The sequence below is a fragment of the Petaurus breviceps genome, unplaced genomic scaffold (assembly GCF_028583685.1).
Source record: "Petaurus breviceps papuanus isolate PSGF00001 unplaced genomic scaffold, PetGlider_PUasm1.0 174, whole genome shotgun sequence".
Classification (NCBI taxonomy): domain Eukaryota; kingdom Metazoa; phylum Chordata; class Mammalia; order Diprotodontia; family Petauridae; genus Petaurus; species Petaurus breviceps.
The window spans coordinates 17,464,980-17,489,134 of record NW_027185761.1 but is presented as its reverse complement, the minus strand read 5'-3'; the positions used below and the strand labels follow the sequence as shown (position 1 = coordinate 17,489,134).

The 24,155-nt window shown below is 46.6% G+C and overlaps 1 protein-coding gene across 2 annotated transcripts in view; it reads left to right on the top strand.

The window, feature by feature from the left end:
- Positions 1–24,155, top strand: part of PLXNA1 (plexin A1) — a 299,363-nt gene that overhangs the window by 124,553 nt on the left and 150,655 nt on the right. For both annotated transcript variants that reach the window (XM_069083832.1, XM_069083833.1), the window contains exon 4: positions 21,432–21,572. In XM_069083832.1, the coding sequence (XP_068939933.1) occupies positions 21,432–21,572 (141 nt within the window). The remainder of the gene's footprint in view (positions 1–21,431; positions 21,573–24,155) is intronic.

Sequence of the window (24,155 nt, the reverse complement as noted above, 5' to 3'; positions counted from 1 at the left end):
GAAAACCAGACAGGCCCCCTTTCAGAGCGACTGCCCATTTCAGTGGAGCTGGCCTTTTCTGATTCTCTCTTCCCTGGGGGAGATGGGAGAATGAGCTGGGACGGGGCAGAGCTCATATTGCTGGAATTCTTGGGTTGGAAGAGCCTGGAGGGGTGAAGGGTCGGGGAAGAGAGAAACAGAGAGAGGCAGAGGCCAATGTTTTGTTCAGTCTAGTTTCTGAGCTAAGCACTTTCAGGTGCCTGCCGCAGTGGAGTGGCCGTCATCGCGCATTTGGCCGGGGTTCCCGTTCTGGTCCTGTGCCGAGGAGTGTTTTCCCTACCAAAGGGCATACTTTGTACATGCCTCTCTCTCCCCACCAGAGTTGAAGAACAAGTTACCAGCCAGTTAGGGAATGTTAATAAAAGAGTTGAACCAGAGACAGACATTGCCAGGCCCATGAAGCTTTGGAGGTGGAAAGGAGCTTGTGGGTCACCTGGTGTTACCCCCTCATTTGACAGAGGAAGCCCGGGCTCACAGACGTTGAGTGACTTGCCCTGAGACAGGAGGTGGCAGAGCCAGCCTTGGCCCGCAGCTCCTCAGGCTCCGTCTGGGCACTGTCGTGCCTTCATTCTTTCTTCAGCACCCCCTGCCTCTGCTTGGAGCACACACCAAGGCATGTGGGGAAAGAAACATAGGGAGTGTTTGTGGTTCTGAAGGGGTTGGCTGGTTAATGCTGGGAACACCTCCTTTATCTCTTGGGCATTCTCAGTCAGAGCTGGCAGGTACCAGCCCCCTCATCTTACGGAAACGGAGGCCCAGGCTGCCTAATTGACTTATCTATATGGTTGTTTTCTTCCAGAACCTCCTCATTCTGCAAGATAGCAGCTCTGAAACTCTGATCTCCTTTCATTTCCCTCCACTGTCTGTAGGACTTCATTATGCTCCACCATCCCACCCCCTAGTTCTGTGGGTTTGTTTTTTATGTTTTGTCTTCTCCCTTTAGATTTTAAGCTCTTTGAGGGCAGGGACTGTCCTAGATTTTTCTTTGTACCCCCAGCACTTATCACAGTGCCCAGGAGATAGAAGGAAGTTGATGTTAGGTGGTGCATGGGCAGTTAGGTGGCACAGTGGAGAGAGTACGGGGCAGGAAGAATTGAGTTCTAATCTGGACTGAGACACTTCCTAGCTGTGCGATCCTGGGCAAATCACTTGACCCTGTTTGCTTCAGTTTCCTCATCCTGTAAAATGAGCTGGAGAAGGAAATGGGGAACCACTCCAGTATCTCTGCCAAGAGAACCCCAAATGGAGTCATAAATAGGAGGACACCACTGAACAATAACCATGAGTGTTTATTGACTCTCACTCTTATTCTGTGAAGGTCTTCTCCCTTTAGACTGTAAGAACCTTGGGGGCAGGAATTCTCCTATGCCCTTCCTTGTAGGCCCTGCACACATAGTAGGCACTTAATGAATATTTATCCACTCTGACTCTTATCCTAGGTTATGCTGGTAGTACAGTGTCCTGTTACCTGTTAAACAGGTAAACTGTGTCAAAGTTGGGATTTGAACCCAGGTGTTCTGACTCTAGCGCCTGCAGGTGCTCGGGAGGATGGGTATGTAGGCACATGGACAGGTGAGAAGGCTAAGGAGAGGCTGGAGGATGGCAGTGGTGCTGTGGAATTGGGGGCTTTATCACCGTTTGGAAGAGGGCCCATGGGCCTAGAGATGCCCTGCTCACTGTCTCTGCCCTGGGTCTTCCTGCTCCTCCTTTGCACCGTGGTGTGGGATGGCATCCCCTCCTAACGGGTCTCCTGGACTGGGCTCTTTTCCAGCCTCTGCTCAGGTCGGGTCCTTCCCGATTTATCCCACTTTCTCCTTTGAAATGACTTTGGATTCACTTCTTGGTCTTCCCGTTGTTTCTCCCCTGTGGGCTGAAGCTATTTCAGTTTTGCCCTGTCTAGTGCAGAAAGGAGCTGCTTAATCAATATTCATTGAACTGAATCAAATCCAACTCAGTCCTTTTACAGATGAGGGAGCTGAGGTGGAAGGGAAAGTTGCAGAGTCAGATTCGAATCCAGGTCCTTTACAAGCTGCCCTCTAGGCCTTCCTGCTCTGGGGGAGGGTGTCTAGGTGGCTTAGGAATCCCTCAGGGAAAGGGGGCCCTGGAGGTGCTGAGCTGGGCCCATTTCTGGGTGAGGGCTTTAGGTGCAGGGGGTGGGCCTGGGCAGATGGAGGCTGCTGGCCTGGTAGCTTCTCCCCGGGCTTGGAGCAACCAGCGTGGGTGAAGCTCCCCGAACCATTAATAACTTTCCTTTGGAATCTGGTGAGCTTAACCGGTGTCAGATCTGTCAATCTGAGTGCGCTTGTTCTCATTTTTTGGCTTTATGAACATTGATTTAGATTAAGTATTACCCTGTTTTTGGCTTTATTATGCTGATGTAATTAAAACTCCAGGATTCTCTAGCTGGAGGCTCTGTCAGGCCCGGAATGCAGGCTCAGCTTGGATTAATCTTTATTAAACGAGGATTATTTCTGGGGGTGAGAGACAGCAGCCTTTCGGGGGTGCTTCCGTCTTTCCCTTCTCCTCCTCGGGATTAGTATAGACTCTACAGATCAGGGTGCCTGGGGCGTGGGGGCCGACTCCGGCAGCATCGGTTCTCTGGGTTCACGGCAGCCTAACAGCTTGCCAGTCTTCCTCCCTGACTCCTCCAGGAAGATATTTTGGGGCCAGGATGTCTGTTTGACTCAACAACGCCTCTTTCGAGTCCTTGGGATCATTTCCCAGCTTCTGGGGATTCATCACCCGTTTCCTTGATTTACCTCTTGTCTCTCCCATTTGCTCCTACCCCCATCCTCTGAGATGCCATCTAGAAATGATTAGATGTTCAGAGGTTCGTGTGACTTAATAAACCTTTTTTTAAAAGTAGTTTTTACAGTTAGGTCAGTTGGGAAATAGTTATTAAATGTAATGTGACAGGCACTGTGCTAATTGCTAGGATACATATAAAGGCAAAAACATCGATGGAAGACTGAATTGGAGGAACTTGAAACTAGTTAGAGAGCTGTTGTAATAGTCCAAGCAAATTCAAATTAAGCATTCTCTCTCCCTCCCTCTCCTCCTCCCTTCCCTCTTTCCCCTTCCCTCCTCTCCCTTCCCCCCTCTCTTTCCCTCCCTCTCCCTCTCTGCCCCACTTATTTCTTTTGCTCTCTCTCTATGTATATATCCTTAGATCCATTGATACTGCTACTAGGTCTCCACCCTAAGGAATTCAAAGAAAAAGGAAAATAACCCATATGTACAAAAATACTTACAGCTGTTCTTTTTATGGTCACAAAGACTTGCGATGCCCATCAGTTGGGGATCAACGGAACATGTTGTAATATAGGAACGTGATGGGATGCTGTTGAGTCGTAAGAAATTATGAAAGGGATGGTTTCAGAGAAACCTGGGAAGACTTGTATGAACTGATGCAGGGTGAAATGAGTTAAAGCAGGAGAGCAAATCTACATAGTAACAGCAACATTGTAAAGATAATCAACTTTGACAGACTTAGCCACTCTGTTCAATACAATGACCCACCACAGTCCCAAAGGACTCATGATGAAACATGTCCATCTCCAGATAGAGAGTTGATGGACTCAGAATGCATATTGAAGCATATTTTCTTCTTTTTTCTTCAATATTAATATGGAGATTTATTTAGTATAACCATAAAAAATAATAATCCAAGCAAGAGGCGATGAAGTCCTCAGCTGGGGTGGTGACGATGTGAGTGGAAGGAAGGGGACGTATAGGAGATATCATGAGAAGAGTAGAAAGGACAGGATTTCGCAATGGCTTAGATCTATGGGGTGTGTTAGGAGTCGAGGTTGATGCTGAGCCTGGGTGACTGGGAGGAGCATGATGATATTCTCAGTAGTAATAGTACAGATAAGAAGGAAGGGGAGGGTTTGGGGGAAAAGATAGTGCCTTCTGTGTTGGGCTTGCCGAGTGGGAGATAGCTTCAGAACACTTAGTTTGCAATGTCCAGGTGGCCATTGGTGATAGAGGATTGCCCCTCATGTAAGAGATTGGGGCTGGGTAGCATCTTTAGAGATGTTCATTGAACCTGTGGGAGCTGATGAGATCACCCAACGAGATTGTATAGAGTGAAAAGAGGACTCGGGACAGAACCTTGGGGGGGACAGCCCAAGGGACACCAGTTGGGTAAATTGAGACCCAGAAGGAGGTTAAGTCACTTGCCCAGGACTCTGTACAGGTTCTCTGACTCCAGGTCAGGGACCCTTTACAATCTGCTCCGCTTGTGGTTTTTTTCTTTTGTTTGTTTTTTTTATCGTTTTGTTTTTATGTTCTTTTTCTCTAGGCTCTGCTTCCTTGAGGGCTGAGGCCATGCCTAGTACTACTTGGTATGCCTGGAGAGGACTGTTCCCATGGTGTGTGTGTGTGTGTGTGTGTGTGTGTGTGTGTGTGTGTGTGTGTGTGTGTGTGTGTGTCTGTGTGTCTGTGTGTCTGACATCACTGGCCCTGAGGTTTGTTCAGTGATGACCGGGTCGGAGACCTCTGAAGGGGAGTGACTTGAGGTTTCTTTCCTTGCCTTCCCCCTCCTCCCCTTTGCTCAGTGTTGGTGAGGCAGAGCTGGCCCTCCCTTCACTGCCCCCTTCCTATTCCACAGCTCCACAGATCCCTGTGGGTGGCTCGGGAAGTGGGAGGGTGAAACATAGACCATATGCCAAATTCCTCTGGGTGGTTTTGCTGAGATCTGCTGATCTCTAATGCATTGGTTGTTCTGTGGGGGAAGGGATCCCCAAAACCAGGGAACAGAGGAGACTATACCTGACATGGTCCATTGTTAAAAGCCCAGAACCAGGAGACAGGAGAGATGGGGTTCTGATTCCAGCTCTGCCATTGCCTGGCTGGATGATGGAGGGAAAGCTTCTTTCAGGCCTCGGTTTCTCAATTTGTAAAATGTAGATAGGGCTGATAGGTTATTTAATAGAGGTGAAAGTGTCCATAGGAACATAATGCCTGAGGAAACGATGGGCCCAGGCAAGTCGAAGAAGCATAGCTGTCAGTGTGCTGGATGTGTTCACCAGCGCTGTGCCAGGGCCCACTGTGTCTCCTGTTCCCTGTCTCCAGGACACCTCTTCTCAGTGAGAAGAGGGGATGTATAAAGAAAGCTCAGTGTTTTCATGAATGAAATATGGCAAGAATGTTTGCTGACCACTTAATTCCCTGGGATGGGCCCAGGCAGGCTGTTGGTGAGTGAGAGCCAAGCCTCAGCTGCCTGCAAGTCCAGGGTGGGAGGGCAAGCAGACGACGAGGGTGCACGTCTGTCTGGGAGGGAGGGACCTGGGGGCGGGCAGAGTGTCCCAGTCACAGGGCTCAGCTGTTGCCCTGCAGAGAGGTCACAGCCCTGATCCCCAAGGACAGAAAGATTCTTTTGAAGAGCAGCTGTTGGTAGGCAGAGCCAAGTGGGGAGTGCAGGGGGTGGGGAGTAGGGGTGGAGAGCAGAGAGGTATTTGGAATGTACCTTGTGTGCACAGACCACCCTATTGAAGAGGGGAGGCAGGTCTTTTCAGCATAGTTTGGCTGATATCAGACCCCTAGAACAATGGCCCTGGAATGGACCTTAGAACACAAAATGTTAGAGCTAGGAGGGACCTCAGACTATTAACTCTGAGCTAGGAGGGTCCCCAGAAGATAGAATGTTGAGCCTTAGTATATGGAATACTGGAGATGGGAGGAACCATAGGAAACAGACTGTTCGAAGATTCCGATGCCTCAGAACGTGTGTGAGGGCTAGACTTTAGAACATGGAATGTCAGAACTAGAAAGCAGCCTTAGAGTGTAGAATGTTAGAACTGGAAAGCAGCCTTAGCGCCCAGAATGTTGGCACTCAGAGGGACCTTAGGACGTAGAACGTCAGTGGAATGTTTTAGCTATAGGGGAAATCAGACCATAAAATTTAAGAGCTGTTAGTGATCTTCAGGGTCATAGATTACAGGTAGAGGAGCCTCTCCATCTTACAGAGAGGAAAACTGAGGTCCATAGAAAGAAAGGGCTCAGTCCAAGATCATGTAATTGGTTGAGTGTTGACTACCCAGTTTTCCTTCCTCATTCCACGTTTCTTATACTTATTTTCAATAAACTGGTCAGTATTGTATAAGAAAACTTAGCACACGACTCTGTGGTGCTTGTTACTTAATGTCTCCCCAGCCAGACTCTGAGCTGGGGGTGAGTGGGTATGGAAGGGAAGGGGAGGGGGCAGGGATTATGTCTTCTCTGCCACCCACGGTTCCCAACAAGAGTTGGGCAATAGAGACTCCATAAAGGCTTGCTGAATGTACAAAAGGGGGCCTGGGTGGGGAATTTGCCAAAGGCACAGTTGGGGGCAAGTGTGGCAGGTGGTCATTCAGACAGACAGACGGCTGCATCTGCTCAAGCTGTTTTTCTGCACCCCTTGAAATTCTCTAAAGAGGTCTGAGCTGTCAAATGCCACCTGTTGGCTTGTCCAGCGACCCTTGTGGGGCTGAGTCAGATCAACTTTTGGCCGAAGCAGAGAAAGACAAGGGAAGTGCTGCTATTCCCTTCGTGCACTTCTCAAACTGACCGTGCACACTCTTAGTACCTCTCCCTCGCAGACCTTCGAGGCTGGCAGGTTGTTCTTTGGGACTGACCCACATGTTCCCCTGACCAGTGCAGGGGAGCAGGATGATGGCACACCAGCATGTGCCTGGTGTACAACACAGGGATGGGCAGGCATGCTGTGCTCCTGGGCAGTCTCCTTCCTTCACCAGATCTGGAGTCCAAAGACCTGATTTTGAATTCCAGCCCAGTCACTCAAGCAGCTGGGTCACCTTGTTCTAATTACTTCCCACTTGGGAGATCCATACTTTAGTTTGTTCAGCTGCAAAATGGGAATAATCATAATCCCTGCCCTCCTGGCCTTTCGGGGTGATGGAGAGAAAGCTCCTTGTGAACTGGGAAGCCCTCTGCAAATCTGTTCGCTCTTCCCAGTGTCACCAGCTCCACTTCCACCAGGTGCTAGACTAATCGGGGCTGAGAGAATAAGCCTGCCTTAGCCTCTCCCTTAAGGCCATGGCCTCACTTATCTCTCCAGCTTCAACTCCATTACTAGCCTAAATAAACCTTTCACAGAAGCCAGACTGGTTTATGGGAATCAGAGAATCTCGAGCTGGAAGAGATTTTTAGAGCCCTCAGATCTACCCCCTCATTCATAAAGGAGGAGACTCAGGCACCCAAATAGATTCATGAGGGAGAATTGGAAGGGGCCCTTAAGGTCCTCTGAGCTACCTTCCTTACGTTAATGAGGAGGAGACTGAGACCCAGAGCAGTCAAGCAACTTGTCTGAAGTCACACAGCCTATTAAGTACCAGAGGCAGGATAAAAAGCAGATTTGTGACCCTAAATCCAATATTCTTCCTTTTTTTTTTTCCAATATTCTTCCTACTACATATGCCTCAATTTGTACTCTTAGGGAAAAGTTGCCTCCCATATGAGAGGTGAAGAGAGATGTCCAATGTCTTATAGCTGGTGTATGTCAGAGGAAGGATTTGAACCCAGGTTTTCCTGACCCTGAGACCAACACAGTGCCTGTCAGACATTCATCATCATCATAGTTGCTCTTAATGTTAAACAACATTTTTGTTGTCATGATTTTTTTCTTTTATCATAAGTATCTCAAATAGATTGAAATCTTGATCATCTTGCTTGTTAATTGATTGATAGATTACATAATTCATAGCACTTAGTAGGTGCTTAGCAAATACTGGCCGTGAGCCTACAGTCAACCAGTTTAAAGCTGGAAGGAGGAAGAATGTAGAGAGTAATGATAATAACTAATAGCTAACATTTATATGGTGTTCTAGGCACTGTACCTAAGCGCTTTACAATTATAATTTCAACCCTGAAAGGTAAGTGCTATTGTTCACCCCCATTTTACAGGTTAGGAAATTGAGGCAAACTTGCCCATGGTGACCCAGTTGCAAAGTGACTGGGGCTGCGTTTGCACTCGGGTCCTCCTGACTCCAAGCCCACCTTACCACCTAGATGCAGTATTTTGCTTACTAGGCCCCTGCTGGGAAGGGACTTGGCCAAGGTGACAGAACAAGTTTATGACCGAGTCAGGCCTTTCTCTCCAGCCCTTTTCACCCAGTGTCTCTTTGGCTCTCACCCCCTGACCTCTCATAGGGCACATGATGGGAAGATTTGCCTCTACTTGTCTCTCTAGTGAATAAATTCATCACCCCAGCAGATAACCGCAGTGCTGGAGGAATGGGTGGGAGCTCCCTCACTGAACTTCTGATGAAATAAGGGTAAAAACCTCTGAAATGCCACAAACCTTTGTGACTCACCCATAGTGGAATCTTTTCCAAACTGTAGTCTGTTTCTATCTGAGAAACATGCTGGCCCCCGAGGGGTGGGGGGAGGGGCAGTGCTGCTGTGCACCCCCTCCCTCACCCCAAGAAATCACTCAGCATTCAATGCTCTGCATATGTTCTTACCCCCATTGTAAATGCTCCCAGGGCTGTTTCCCAGCAGTGCCTCGGCCATAGGATATATAGAAATAGAAAGGCTTCCTCTAAGACCCAGCTAACATCCCGTCTTCTTCAGGAAAGCCTGCCCCAATCCCTCTGCATCCCCTTCCCTCTTTTACTGCTTTCCTATTGATCTTGTCTATAGCTTGGCATCCATATTTGTCTTCCCATTAGGTCATGAGCTCCCTTCGGGCAGGGATTGGCTTTTGGCACTTTTTATATCCCTAGCAAAGCACCTGACACATAGTAGGTGTTTGATAACTGTTGATTGACTCACTAAATACCTGCTGAGTGAATTTATAACTGGCTATTCTCAGTGAGGTGACTCTCCTTCTCTGGGCCACGATTTTTATTTATTTATTTTTTATTTTTTAACCATAAAAGGAGGAGAATCAGACACCTCTAATGTCCCTTCCCATCTGAATTCGCTAGGATTTCAAGGGGTTTGTCCAACATCACACACAAAGTGGCAAAGCCAAGTTTAGGAGCTGGTTTTCTTCGCTGGCCCAGCCTCTTTGTACTCTACCACACTGCTTCAACTCTGCCTTTCCTGCTTATTTTACTCCTAGGGTGACCTTGAGCAAATCCCTTGGCCTCTATGGGCCTCAGTTTCCTAATCTGCAAAATGAGATTAGGTCATGGCATCCTTGAGGTCCTTTCCAGTTCTAGAGCTAGGAGCCTATCTTGTTTTCTTAGAATTTGCCTCTTTCTGCCCTGAGAAGGACAGAGGAAGGGTGAGGTTTTCTGGGCTGTGGTTTAGGGGGCTTTGCCTGTGATGAATCCCCCCGCCCCTTCCCACCTGCTGAAAAGAGGTCTCACAATTAACCAAGGATTACTGGGAAGGTGATAAGTAGCCTGGCTGGATCAGTGTGAGGCTGGACACCTTTCAGGAGATTCCAGGACTCTGAATCCCAGTCCTAATTGCCTTCTATTTTGCATTAATTTACATGTTGAACTTGAGTCCCCGACTCTTAAGGCACTGACATGAAGTTTGTCCCCCAGCCTGGAACACAGGCTGCACATCAGCTATTTAGGCGAGTGACAGTCCTTTCTGGGGGATGCAGGAGGCCAGCTGCCTACTGTCACATAGCAGGCAGGATCAGTGACCTCCTCGAGGCTTGGGTGACTGCAGGAGCCCCTCTGGGATCCGGCAGCTAGACGCAGCCTGGCATTATCTGGGCTGAATTCTCCAGCCAAACAGGTTGATTCTCTGCTCCTCCAGCCCAGAACATGTGAATTCCTCCCCCCTCTGCATTTTTTCCTCACCTATCTTCTCTCCCTGGAATGCACTCTGTCTTTGCCCTGTTTGTTCAAGGCTCAGCTCCTCAGCCTTTCCCAGATTTTTCCTCCAAATGTTTACTGTACTCAGTGTCTGTACTTGTTCATTTGTCCCCTAGTATAAGTTGCTTAAACTGGCATAGTGCTTTTAAGGTTTCAAAAGCTTTCAAAAGGAAGAAACTTTAGAGGTGACTTTATCTATCCTCATCTTTTACAGGTAGAGAAACTGAGGCCCAGAGAGAAATGACTGAGCCAAGGACTTTGCCCATCTAGAAGGGTCAAAGCCAGTATTAGAACCCAGGTCTTTTCACCCCATGTTCAGGGCTCTTCCCATTCTGACAGGCCAGCCTACTCAGACAAATGGGTCTGTGATCTGATCAGCCTGGAAGTTCTCTTGTCCTTGCACTCCCAGGAGTTTGCCACAGGGAGCCAGTCCATGGTTCTGGAGGCCTTTCTTACTTTCTCCTGACATCTTGAAGATATCAGTGGTGGGTGGTTCCCATCTTTTCCCATCCTCCATTTCCCTGGTAACTCCCTTCTTTGATGTTCCTCTCTGGTGGTGGTTGCAACCTGTTCACACCCGTGTGTGATACTCATCTGGGGACTTGCCTTGCATATGTTGTTGCTACAGGAACACTGTTGGGGTGCTGGCATTTAAAAGATGGCCCTCTCTTTCTGGGAGCACCTAGGGGGTCATTAAAAGAGCTTTTCAGTCCAGCCTCTTCATCTTGTTCAACCATTGGCACAATGCAAAGTGTGTGTGTATTGTCTGTCCCATATATGTGTACCCATAGACAAACTCTAGGCTTTCCATCCAAGTGCATGTCATAATTTGGGCACGGTGATTATTCTTTATTCATTTGATATTTTCTGTGTGAATGATCAAGCCAACGTCTTTTGAGTGGGAGTAGAGGGAGAATCTCACCATCCACAGGGAATCCCTCTTCACCTTGGATTCTGTGCTATATCTTCCCCATCACAGTAGCAGACACTTTCCAGGGGGCCATTTAATATTAATTTTTTAAAATTCCGAATTTATTGAATACAAAAAATTTGAATATACAAAGGAGAGAAAAAGAGGATTATAGGTGAAAGCATAAGTCTGATGAACAGCTTGATTTAATATGTATTATATATATTATATAGACACATTATATGTGTATACATGTTACTTTAAAAAAATTTTCTATTTTAAACTTAAATACAAAATAAAAGAAAAAGAAACAAACTTAAATACTAAAACTAAAATAATACAAAATAAGAAAAAAAGCATTGCCATGTGCACAGCAGAATGTGAGAGAGAATTCAAAATGTACAGCAATGAGTTTCCATTTCAAGAAAGCCTATACAATAGATACTATGCATTGTGTTCAGAGCCGTCCATCTTTTCTTTCCTCATTCCTAAGTTTTTTTTGTTCCCTTCTGTGTGAATGTGTTATTTTCAAAGCTGACCTGCACGCCTGTTTTCCTTATGAACTTCTTATAGGACTGATAATAGTACCTACTTTTCAGAGTTATGAGGATAAAATGAGATGATATTTGTAACGCGTTTTGCAAACCTTTTAAAAGCGCTATAAAAATGTAAGGTATTATGTTCTTTTCTGTGCCTGTTAAAAATGCTTCAGTTACCATCTTTGCTTATTTTTTTTTGGGGGGAACACTATTGCTAGATCCCCTCTTGTGTCCTCAAATTTCCTTTCCTCCAGTAAAAAAGAAAAAAGAGAAACGTAACCCTTGCAACAAATAAGCATGTGTAAGCAAAATGATTTGATATGTCCTAAAACACCCGTCTCCTTCTGCACTTTGAGTCTATGCCCATTCCTCAGGCGGTGGGTAGTATTTTACCTCATCACCCCTCTGGAATGGTGGCTAGTTATCGGCATTGATCAGAATTCTGAAGGCTTTCAAAGTTCTTTTTCTTTACAGTGTTTTATAAGTTGCACTCTTCACTCTGCCTGCTTCCATCAGCATCTGTTCACACACATTTTCCCAAGTGTTAGTCAACAAGTATTTGATTTTCAGAGCATTAAGTGTCTCTGAAACCATCCCTTTTTCATTTCCGATGTCACTATACTGTTCCATTATGTTCATATACCATAATTTGTTCTGCCAAATGGTTATCTTTCCCTCTTTTATATGTCTTGTGTACTGATCCCTCACAATGCACTGCTTTTCCCTTCTTTGTCCTTTCTCCACCTTCTGTATTATAAGTACATCTGGGATTGTGAAATTAAAGCCCTAAGTGTGGTAACTTGGATGGCGAAAACAAATCTTTGCAGATCTTTTCCATCTTTCCCATTTGCTGCCTTTTTCCCTTTCATCTTTAAATGCTCAAGGATAGCTTTGCTTAGATTCTTGCCACATTCCACTACTCCTCTCTGCTTCATGAGACAGCACTACTCCTAGTCATCCATTAGCCTTCTTTATAGGATTTTGCAAATGAATTTACATTCTAAACTGTGTTTCCCTTGGCTTCCATCTTTCTTCACTTTGCTGACTAAAGCACTTTGGGTGCTCATTTGGTCTTCAAGTTGTGGCAATGGATTTATATTGGTTCAACGGAACAAATTAATATAATTGGTCTTTGGGCCATTTCTGTTTCTCATTTTTCATTATTAGTTACCCGTTTAAATGATTCAGGATTGAGTTTTAAAAATTGTATACCATATTGGTTTCTCATTCCTCCTCTTCTAGATTTCTGCTAATCTGAATCTTTTCTATGCTCTGATGCATTGGTGGTCTAGCTCTGCATAGATGCTGGGGTATTTATAATTACCTCTTTGAACACTCTTGTTCCAGCTTCCCAGCTAGATCATGAGCTCCTGAGAGCAGAGACCTTTTCTTAGACTCTTTACATCTCCCTCTTCATGCTTCATACATATTGTTCACCAGGTACTTTTTGATGATAAGCTGTAGAATTATGAAATGGTTAGAAATGGAGGGAATCTTAGCTTGTCTAGTCCTACCCCTTAATGGTAGAGAGTTGGCCAAAGAGGCAGAGAGAAGGAAAGGCTGGGACCCAGATGTCTGGACTTGTAGGTCACTGTTGCCTCTTCTCCCTTGGTCTCCCAGTCGTTTCCCTCCTCACCCCCTCTCTGCCATAATGGTGGCATTATTCAATCTATTATTGAGGAAGGCAAAGATTTCACCTGCTGTTGCCTTCTGCCACATCTCCCAGCTCACTTCTCCTCCCTGGCAATCAGTTAGCACGTGCTTAGAAAATGCAAAGTAATTCTCATCTGTCCCTCAGCAAAATGTAATTAAGAAGATGAGTCTGCTCATCCAGCACAGAGCTGGGCACACTGGAGGTGCCAAATCACATCATCTTTACTGGTCAGTTGGTTGCATTCTTAGGGTGAACGAGGTGGTTTGCATATTATTCAAGTCAATTCATCGAACAATTGAACATCTATTATATATCTGTAGGCTAGATACTGTGGTGGTCACTGTATATACAAAGACCAAAAAAAAAAGGGTTCATGCTGTAGTTTTATTCTGATGCTTTGTGTACATACACACACACACACACACACACATTAAGTAAGGGCACTCCCAATTTTAGGGAATGGAGGAAAGGGTTCTTGAAGGGAGCTAGAAATTCCAAGAGAAGCAGTAACAGTCCTTCCCCTTGTTTTCTACACATTTCATAGAATTCCATCATGATGCTCATGTTCTGTCTTGGAGTATAAGCTCCTGAGGGCAAGACCTTTCCTTAGATGTGTTATGTACCCATCCTCAGCCCTCCTACATAGTCATGGTTCATCAGATACTTTTTGATGACAAGTCATAGAATTATAAAGTGTCTAGAACCAGAAGGAATCTTATAGATTGTCTGGTTCTGCCCTTTGATGGTACACAAGGGGAAGAATCTCCTTTACAACTCTGTGTCTGGCCATTAATGGATCTGTCTATACATATACACTTGTATGCACATAGACACACACATACATGTATATATACATGTGTGTATTTAAGCCTGGGTCTCCCTTCACTTCCAGATTGGAAGTGCAGCTGAGCCCAGTACTGATGGGTCTAGAAGGCTGAAGCTACTGCTTTTTCCCTCCAGCCCCAGTGCCACTAGAACTCCCAAACTCAGTTGATCCATCAGCTTGAGCCCTCCTCAGCTGTAGGATTACAGGCATGCATCACCACACCTGGCCACATCTATTATACCATTAAAAAGAGCTTATTCTCAGGCTCAGGATGGTGCAGTAGCAGATGCACATTAAGAATTTGCTGAGCACATGAGCCCCCAGAAGGCCCACGGTGTTCATGCAGCCCTCCTAGCTTCTGGTCCCACGTGCCTTCTAGCTAGCATACACTGTCTCTTCTTACAGAAGAGATTCTTAACTTGGGATAGGATCTGTGAATTAAAAAAAAAAAAAAACTTAAAAATAATTTTCAGTATAATCAGTTTTCTTGTTATTTTTATTTATTTTAAAACATGTTTAAAAATAGTATTTTGAGAAGGGGTCCATAGGTTTCCCCAGATTGCCAAGGGGGTCTGAACTCTTACCTTATAGCCTCTTCACAGCAAAGCGCTTTCTCAGTTGGGCCCAGGCTCCTTCCATCTCATGAGCCCTCACCTGTCCGTGTGTCTGATACTGGCCGGGCACCCTGGTGAAAACACCTTTGAATTAAGAAGGATGGGAAAGGGATATAGGAAGGGACTCTGAAGATGGGGCAGTTTTCCACAGTGAATGGTGAAAACCCTGCCTTTATTGGACAAAGCTGATGGACAGAGGCAGGGTGATGTAGAGCAAGGAACAGCTGGACCAAGAGGCAGGAGACCTGAGATCTAATTCTGGCCATTTCAGAAAAGTGAGACATTTGTGTAGTCCTTTGGAAGCCATAAAGTACTGTATAAATGCTTATTATCATGATTAGAATGACTGTTATTACTTTACATCATATGTAGTTTATGTAACATATACTATGTATTATTATTGTCATTACTGCCACGGCTTAGTATTGGAGAAGACTTAGGGAAGCCTGGTTTCTGTTAGTGGTGTTTAGCATGGGTGCAGCCTGCCCTCATCAATGGAAATGTTCAAATAAAGACTGACCATCTGTCAGAGGTGCTGTGGAAGAGATTCCTGCCCTGGGTGGGAGGTTAGATTAACCGATTTCTGCAGCGCTTTCCTGCTTTTAAGGTTCTAGGATTTTTCATTTTGCTTTTCTTCTCCCTCTCTCCATTGTCTGTCTCAGTGCTGCCCTTTCTTCAAGGTTCAGCTCAAATTCTACCCCACCACGGTGATTTCTGAACCCCATCAGCATTACCATCTAGTACTCATTTGGTTCTTGATTAGACACTCAATCTTCTTCTTTGTGTGTGTGTGTGTGTGTGTGTGTGTGTGTGTGTGTGTGTGTGTGTGTCTGTCTGTCTGTCTGTCTGTCTGTCTGTCTGTGTCTGTGGTCTCCTCAGTTAGACTATAGGCTCCCTCAAGCTGGGACCATATTTTTCCCTTGTGTTCCCTGTAATACTTCTCATAGTGCCAGATTCAAAGCATCCTTGGTAAATCCATCTTGATTCACTTGTTTGACTAGTGCCTCCTTGCCCCTGGAGCAGGGACTTATGGAGAGTCTGGAGGGGGACAGTTCAGGTGGGGCTCATTCCCAGTGTTCCAAAGAGGAACACTCTCTCCCCAGGACTCCAGGGGGTGAATATTCTCTCTCCCTAGGGTTTTGTCCTGAATGTTCTTTCTCTCCAGGGTTCCTTAAAGGAATGTTCATTCTCCCTAAGAGTCCACAGGGAAATATTCTCTTGCCTTTCAGTTCTGCAGAGGGTTACTTTGTCTCTTCAGGATTTCAGGGGGAGATCTGATTGCCCAGGTGTATTTGTTCTGGCTGCCCTGGACAGAGAGAGCCATCTGGTCTGGCTGAAGGCGGGATTTGGGATTGTACCATGTCTGTGCTGCAGGCCAGCATGGGGGGAGTGGATCTGCCAAACCCGCATCTCTCTCCCCACCTTGCTCTATCCCAGCATGTGTCAGGTGTCTCTGGTTGGGAAAATGGATTTATGGGAACTGCCAGCTGAGGCGTCTTCGTGGCCTTGTGTGGGTTCCTGGGCTCGGCTGCTGTGGTCTTTGGTAATGGAAGATGACACTCTTGACAGGGTTTTCTGCTCCCTGTGCAAATGGGAGTGGCTTAAAGACCCATAGGGGAGCCAGGGGCCTTTCCACCCCATGTACATGTGAAGAGTTTTCCTGGATTGGGGATGGCAGCTGTTTCTTCAAGTCTCAGCCTCTCTGACCTGAAGGTCAGACCTGAACAAGCAGGAAGGGTGTGTTTGTGTGTGTGTGTGTGTGTGTGTGTGTGTGTGTATAAAAACACAGTATGGGGTGACCAGTGCAGGATCTAAGTGTGACTGTGACCTTATAGACTTTTGGATTGGAGCTTGGCTAGAGTCCCCAAAACATGCCTGACTTGGTGCAGTGGACCAGAGACCTAGCAGTATTTACTAGGTCATTGAAAGTTCGACTTCATCTGGGCTGCTGGTTTACCCTGATTACAGAAATTGTGCCAGCTTATCCTTGAGACACTTAACTTCTGCTCCCTCACTCTTAGCTGACTTTCCCTGGCCTAGTGGCTGCACTCTGGGCCAGGCAGTGGTTTTTATAGACTTGGTTCTTTATGGGAAGTTCGGTCAGTTCTAGCTGTGGTACCAATAAGGCCAGTAAATAATCAGAGGGCAGCTCAGTAGCACAGTGGATAGGGCACTGGGCCTGGAGGCAGGAAGATCTATTTTGCTGAGTTCAAATCCGACCTCAGATGCTTATGAGCTGTGTGACCCTGAGCAAGTCACTTCACCCTGTTTGCCTTAGTTTCCTCACGGTAAAATGAGCTGGGGAAGAAAATGGCAAACCAGTCCAGTGTCTTTGTCAAGAAAACTCTAAATGGGGTCACAGAGAGTTGAACTTTACTAAAACGACTGAACAACAACAAGAAATCAGAATTGAGATTCAAATCTGGGCCATCTGATTGCCAAGCCAATTCTCTTTCCACTGAGCCAGGCTGCCTCCATTACATTCCTAACTCAAATCTACTCCCAGCATTTATTCCCTCCTGCACCCCCAAATTACCTTGCACTTGTTTCATTTATATTTCTTTCTTTCTTTTTTTTTTTTTTTGCCTTTTGGAGGGCAGTTGGGGTTAAGTAACTTGCCCAAGGTAACACGGGTAGTTTTTTTTGGGTGGGTGTTAAGTATCTGAGGCCAGAACTGAACTTGGGTCCTATTGACTCCGGGGCCTGTGCTTTACTCACTGTGTCACCTAGCCACCCCTTCATTTATATTTCTGTAGACTTATGTGTGCACATGTTGTTTCTGTCTAAGTACTGTTAAGCTCATTGAGGACAGGGGCTATTTTTCCCTCTTTGTAACCCCAGAGCCTACAAAGCTTGGCATACAGTGGGTGCTTAATAAATGCTTATTGGTTGAGTGATCGTTTTAGCTCTCTAATGAAGTGGTAAAGTCTCCTGGGCTCTTTCTTCTATCCTTTCTGCAGTTTCTGACTCAGGGCTTTGGTGCCTCACAGACTTGGTGAGTGATTCCTTGGGCAGCTTCCTCCCTACTGGGCCTCTGGCACTCCAACCCCCCCAGGGAGCTAGCCACAGAACTGCCCTGCCTTGCCTGGAGCCTTCTTCACCTGGCTTGGGATTTCCCCCCAGGGTTCTAGCCCATGACTCAAGTTGCTGGCCCAGTGACTCCTACAGCATTTATTTTCTTTTTGGAAGCCGAATTCTCTCTGGTTCTGTCTGGTTTGATTTAAGAGAAGGGGGCAGGGATTGGCAAGGGGGTGACCTGGAGCGGATGTGGGAGCGAAGCGGGAAAGCAGACTTTTGTTTTGCATATTGGGTTTCAGGAATGTCTCCCACCCTAGCTGGGCTTCATTCATCCCTTCCCCCTTGCAGAATCTGGAAGGTTAGCTCTGGAAGGGACCCTGGGGACATATGAATTTGGAGTCCAAAGACCCATGTTCATATCCTCCCTCCACCTCTCACTGCCTGGATGACTTTGGATATGTCACACCCTCCCAACCTCAGTTTCTTTCAAATGTTAAGCTGGATTACCTTGAAGCTCTCTTTCAGGCCTAAATCTGCCATCCTAGGCTAGCCCTTTTATTTTACGGATGGGGAAACTGAGGCCCAGAGAAGGGAATTGAGTTACCCAAGACTTCCTGGCTAGTAAAGTGCAGAGTCTGGGCTAGAATATTGGCCCATTGTCTGATTCATACCTCAGGACTTTCTTTCCTGGTGCTTAGCCCTTTGTAAAGCCTCTCTGGGCATTTGAGGCAGCCAGGTGGTACAAAGCATTGGACCTGGAGACAGGAAGGTCTGGGTTCAAACCAAACCTCAGATATTATTCACTAGCTGTGGGAGCCCTGGGCCAGGCACTTAAATTTGGCCTCAGCTTCCTCATCTGTGAAATGGGAGTGATAATAGCACCTTCCTCCCAGGGTTGTTCTTAGGAAAAAGGGGAGGTGATGTTTGTAGAGCGCTTGGAAATCCTTAAAGTTCTACATACAGTCTAGTGATTTACTTCCTCCCTTTTCTCTTAATTCTGCTAGCCTGTACCCTGAGCAGATCTGATCCACTTAAAGCCAGTCTCTGTTGGCTTTAGAATCACAGAAGACCAGAGCTGGAAGAAAGTTTAGTTCAGCAAATGTTTATTACCCATTAATTCAGTAAACATTTATTAAGCATCTGTACTGTTTAAGGTGTTGTGGGATAGAGATCAAAGTGAAACAGTCCCTGCCCTCTAGGAGCTTACATTCTTTAGGGGAAAACAATAAGTACATAATACACATCCTATCCAGGGAGGCAACAGGTACTATGTGTGTTTAAGATAAATACAGGGCAATTTGGGGTGTGTGAGGGGGCTCAGGGGAGACCTCAGGTCAGGGAGGAGGTGGGCTTTAAGCTGAAGAGGCAGAGGTGGCGAGAGGAGAGAGTGCATTCCAGGCATGGAATAGCTCGTGCAAAGGCCGGTTTGATTGGGCTGAAGAGTGTGTAATGGAGAGAAAAAAGGTTGTGAAGGAGTTTGTATTGATCCCAAAAGGAAAGGGGAGCCGTTGGAGTTAATTGAGCAGGAGGGTGACCTGGTCAGATCTGCACTTAGGTAAAACTCATTTGGTCAGCAGTCTGAAGGATGGATTGGAGAGAGGAGAGACTGAGTAGACCAGCTAGCATTCATTACATGCCAGGAAACTGAGTCCTAGAGAAGGAAGTTGCTTTGAGCCTCACTTTCCCCACGTGTAAAATGGGGGGAGGGGGAGGGGATACTTCCACTGCCCCCCCTCACAGGGTGATGAAGAAAGGGCCTTAGTAAATGTTCAAAGACTCCAGAACTGGGAGTGGATCCAGAGAGAGCTGCCCCCGAGTGCCTTCTAAACAGAAGTGATGGGAGGGGAGAAAGGCTGCAGACCCCTCTTTGGTGAATGGAGGAATCTGTCGCCCCTCTCCCTGTTGCCTGGTGTTTCTTCTCTGCTTCCTGCCCTGTTTCTCAACGGCTATAGCTGTAGTTGAAGTCCCACAGCATCTCTTGGTGACCTGGATTCTTCACTACCTAAGACAATTCCTCCCCCTCGGGTTTCCTACCAGTGATTCTGGACAGGGGAGGAAGGATATTGGGAGCTGAGCCCGGGCCCTTTGGGCTGTAGCAGAATGAATAGACTCCAATTCAGTTTCCTCCCACTTCTGATCATTGCATCTTTCCCTAGATTTTGCTCTCATGTATCCTCTCTTTTCTATCCCCTTCCCATCACAACTGATGATCATGGCACCAAATCAGACCTGAGTGTCATACAGTATCAGAACTTGGAGGAGGCTTTAACTCATTTTACAGATGAGGAAACTGAGGCCCAGAGGTCATAGAACTAGCTTGGAGAGAGTCCCCCGAGCTCAGGCTCCTCCTGTCGATAACCTCATTGGTAGTGGCAGTCTGGTTGCCGCTGGAACCCAGGCCAGTGTTCTAGTCCAATGCCACACACCATGCTGCCTCCCAGCATGGTGGAGCAAAGGAACAGGCGTTTGGGGTGAGTCAGCCCTAATGAACACATTTCCTGCCGTCGCCCCAGCGCCTTTCTCTGCCTTGAGAGGGTCTGTGGGAGCTGTGGGAGGCTGGAAGGAGGAGCTGAGGTCCCTACCTCGCTTGTCCCCCCACTTCCAGCCCCAGAGTCAGACCCACATCCCACCGCCCCTGTGGTTTGTAGGGAAGTTCACATTTCTGGGAAGTTCCTCAGGGGTCTCTCTCTCTTAATTAAATACATTTGTTTTGTGAAAGCGACTAAAAATACTCCTGGCTGATGTTATCGGCAGGCTGGCTGGCGGGGAATCAGAGGAGTCGCTCTAATTAAACGGCCCCCAGTTTGTTTGTGATCTGGAATACATTTCCATGCTAATAAGGCGACTGGGGGCAAGGGGGGCCCTCTTTTTCTCCCCCAGCTCCCTCTTTTGGATGGGAAACTATGGAGATGACTCGGGGCTTTATCATGGAAGGCGGGGACTGGAGCTGAGCCAGCTGAAGGGACAAGGAGGGGGTAAGGGGATCAGGATGAAGGAGATTGGGGTGTTTGGGGTTGGGGTTGGGCACTGGAGACCAGAGGGGGATCTCTGATTGGGTTCCAAGCTAGGGATTGTCAAGCTGAGACCAGGGAAGGGCTCCCACTGCTTTGGTATTCAGAATACTAATTACAGCACTAATTAAGCTGACAAAGCACTTATATACATTATGTCATTTAGCCCTTACTACAGCTGGGTGAAGGAGGTTCAGAGGGGTTAAGTGATCTGTCCATGGTCACACAGCTAGTACGTGTGGGAGGCAGGATTCAAACCCAGGTCTCTCCTATATCCAAATCCATTGCTTTTTCCACCACCTCAGGGCTCTCATCATGCTTTTCTGTCACATAGCAAGTGGCAAAACAGGGACTTGGTCCTTTGACTTGGAATCCAAAGCCGTTTCCTCTCCCCTGCAGTTGTCTGTGAACAGGTGCCTTCTGGAGACAGAATGCTCTGACTCAAAAGGGTGATTAACAGTGAGAATTTCAGGCAAGCTGGTTGGGAGGGATTGCTTTGGTCTAAGGCAGGAAGGCTTTCAGTATTTCCCAAGTCCCACCACCTGCGTTATCCGTTAACGAGAGTTGAATTATACAACAAGGCAGATCATAGGATTTATTAGAAGACATAGGAGAAATCCATGAGTCCTGACTTTTATGGGTGAGGAAACTGAGGCCCAGAGAGTGAAAGTTTTTTGCCCAAAGTCACAGTGGTGCAGATGGGATCTGATCTAGGTTCTCTTGTTGGATGTTCTTTCCAGTACACTACCCTGGTGCAGGGAATCTCTATGTCCCCTTCCATCTCAGGAATTCAGTGGGGAATCTGCGTCCAATCTCTTCTTTTTGACTTGTATGGATAATGAAGTCTCCTTATTGGACTCCCAGCAAGACCCGGGGACAGAGTGTACCTTATGTGGGGGGTCTAGTCTCCCAGAAGGGATTTGTGATAGAGGTGACATCTGCCTCTATGGGTAGGAGACTAGAGTCCCACAGTCAGCTTTTGGGAGGTTGCTGGATGTTTGTCCAAAGAACCTGACCTTGTCCTTCCTTTCCCTTGCACAGATCCTAGTGGACTTGTCCAGTCCTGGGGGACGCCCTGCCTTGCAGTATGAGAACGTGGTGGCCCATGAGGGCAGCTCCATTCTGAGAGATCTGGTCCTGAGCCCCAGCCGGCAGTATATCTATGCCATGACCGAGAAACAGGTAGGTGACCACTCTGCGTTCATTGGTGTTCTTGGCACTAGCAGGCATGTGATAACATGTCCCTTATGTATTCCAGATTCTGGGGAGGCACCCAGGGGCTGTGCTGCTAAAAAGTTGTATGGATGGCCTTTTTATATATATCTGGGTGCAGAGAGGAGGCACCAGGGGAGCATGGGCTTCTGTGCCAGGTGCCCTGGGTTCTTTCCCATCTCTTCTGCCTGCTGTATGGCCTTGAGGGAGTCGCTGAGCTGCCCCAAGACTTGATTTTTCTCTCCTTTAAAAAAAAAGCGGGGGGAGGGGGGGAATCATAATCCCTGCTCTTTCTAGTGGGACTTCTATGAGGATTAGAGGAAATGATGAGGATGGAAATCAAAGTAACAGACATTTATATCATCCTCTACTGTTTAATAATTTTATAGTAATAACATTTGTATAGAGCCTTCATGTCTGTAAAGCTCTTTACATGTGTTGTTATCTTGTTTGAGCCTCACAGCTTTCCTGGGAAGTAGATGCTGTTACCTTTGTTTCACAGGTGGGGAAACTGAGGCACAGAATGGCTGCATGAACTTGCCTAGGTCAGATGGCTAGTATTTGTCAGAGGGAGGATTTGAACTCAGGTCTTAGAAATAGTCGTAGAAAAATCACCATCATCATCATCATCATCATCTAATTTATATAGTGTTTTTAAGGTGTTCAGGACATTTTCCTTCCATTAGTCTCATTTGATCCTCATGAGAACCCTGAGGTAGCTGGTGTTATTATCCACATATCTTACAGATGAGGAAGTGATTGTCCTATGTCATGTAGCTAGCCTCAGAATGGGCACAGGAACCTCGATCTCCAGACTTTAAGTGTTCTTGTCAGTAGGACACGTTTTCTCTTTACTCTCCCTGAGATACACTCCCTCTTCTCTCATTCCCTGCAGGCAGGGGCACATAGTAGGTGCTTAGCCGCTTCCATCCTCACAGACTGGGCCGCATAGTAGGTATTTAGCCTCTTCCATCCTGTATAGATTGGGCACATAGTAGGTACTCAGTCTCTTTCATACTGCACAGGCTGGGGCACATAGTAGGAATGCAGGAGAGGTTTCCCAGCCCATATGTTTTGGTGCCCTGGTGGATTCTGGCAGGAAGTCCTCAAATGGTTTGTCTCTTTGGCCTATTTCTGCTGCCTGCCTGGTGTTGCTCACATTATTGTTGCCTAAAGGCTAAGTGGCTGGGATGTATTTATCTCATTAGTGGATCCAGGTTTCTCTGAAGCTCTAGATCTGCTTTTCTCTTATCTTCCCAGAAGGCCTCCTGATCATTGACCCTTGAGAGCCCCCAGCTGTATGACATGTTGGAACCAGTTTGGGGCTTTGTTAGAGGATTAGGACGTACAGATCAGCCCAGCTTTGTATCTCTGTAGCCTCTTCAGGGTCAGCCCCTGCCCCTTTGGAGAATGGAATTAATGACTCACAGAATATTAGAGCTGGAAACGGCCCTGAGACAATCTGGTTCAAACCCCTCATTTTATTTTATTTTTTAAATGTTCGATATACTTTCTTTTCTTTTCCCATCACCTTCAGTTTTAACTGAACACCTCCACCCTCACCCCCGTAAGAACTTTCCTATAGTTGAGCAAAAACAGATGAGCTCATTGGCCACATCTGACACCTCCTACCTCATGCCGCCCCTCTGGCCCCCTCCTTTCTGTTCGCCCGCTGGAGTTCTGGCTGGCCGCTGACTGCGTCAGACTTCTAAAGCCTCTCCATCAGTGCGCTGTCAGTTGTTCTCCTGGTTCTACTTTCTTCACTTTGCATCAGCTCATAGAAGTCTTCCAGTGTTTTTCTGAATTCTTGATATTCGTCATTTCTTCACAGTATAATACTATCCCATTATATTTACATACCACATTTTATTCAGCCGTTCCCTAGTTTTTGGGTCCCTACTGTCCTTCCAGTTTCAGTGCTGTAGAGAAGCCTGGTGGCCTAGTGGGTAGAGAATTGGTCTCAAAGGCAGGAAGACTTGAGTTGAAGTCTTGCCACTTAACGCACCCTGAGCAAATCACTGAATCTCTCTGCTCCCATGCCATGCTCCAAGAGACAGGTGCTGATCCGTATTAATAGTAGAGTTTTCTACCAGGGGTTCCCCATATCGATGAAATCACAAGCCAGTTCAAAACACCCCTGAATCCTAACAGCCCTCTGTCTTGGACTTCCTTGGAGTATGTGCTTGGACTCCAGGCCTAATGTTCTCCACTGCATCACTTTGCTACTTCCTGCTCTGGGTTAGGTAGGTGTTTGAGCTGGGATGGAAGCCTCGTCTTCTGATTTGAGGTCCAGTGGCATTTTTTAGTACAGTACCCTGACTCCTCAGAATTAACTTAGAGCCTCTTAAAATATACCCAGCCCTGCCCTAGACATACAATGAGTGTTATCTTTTCCAGATCTAATCATGTCTTGCTGTGAGAAAGATTTTTTCATTTTTACCATGTTCAGACGCCTGTGTTTTTTAATCTGCTGTCCTCTGACCCTGCCTTAGAGGTCTTCCTGTAAGTCAGGAAAGGGAGGGTATGATAAATGAGAGCAAGGAGGGATGATGG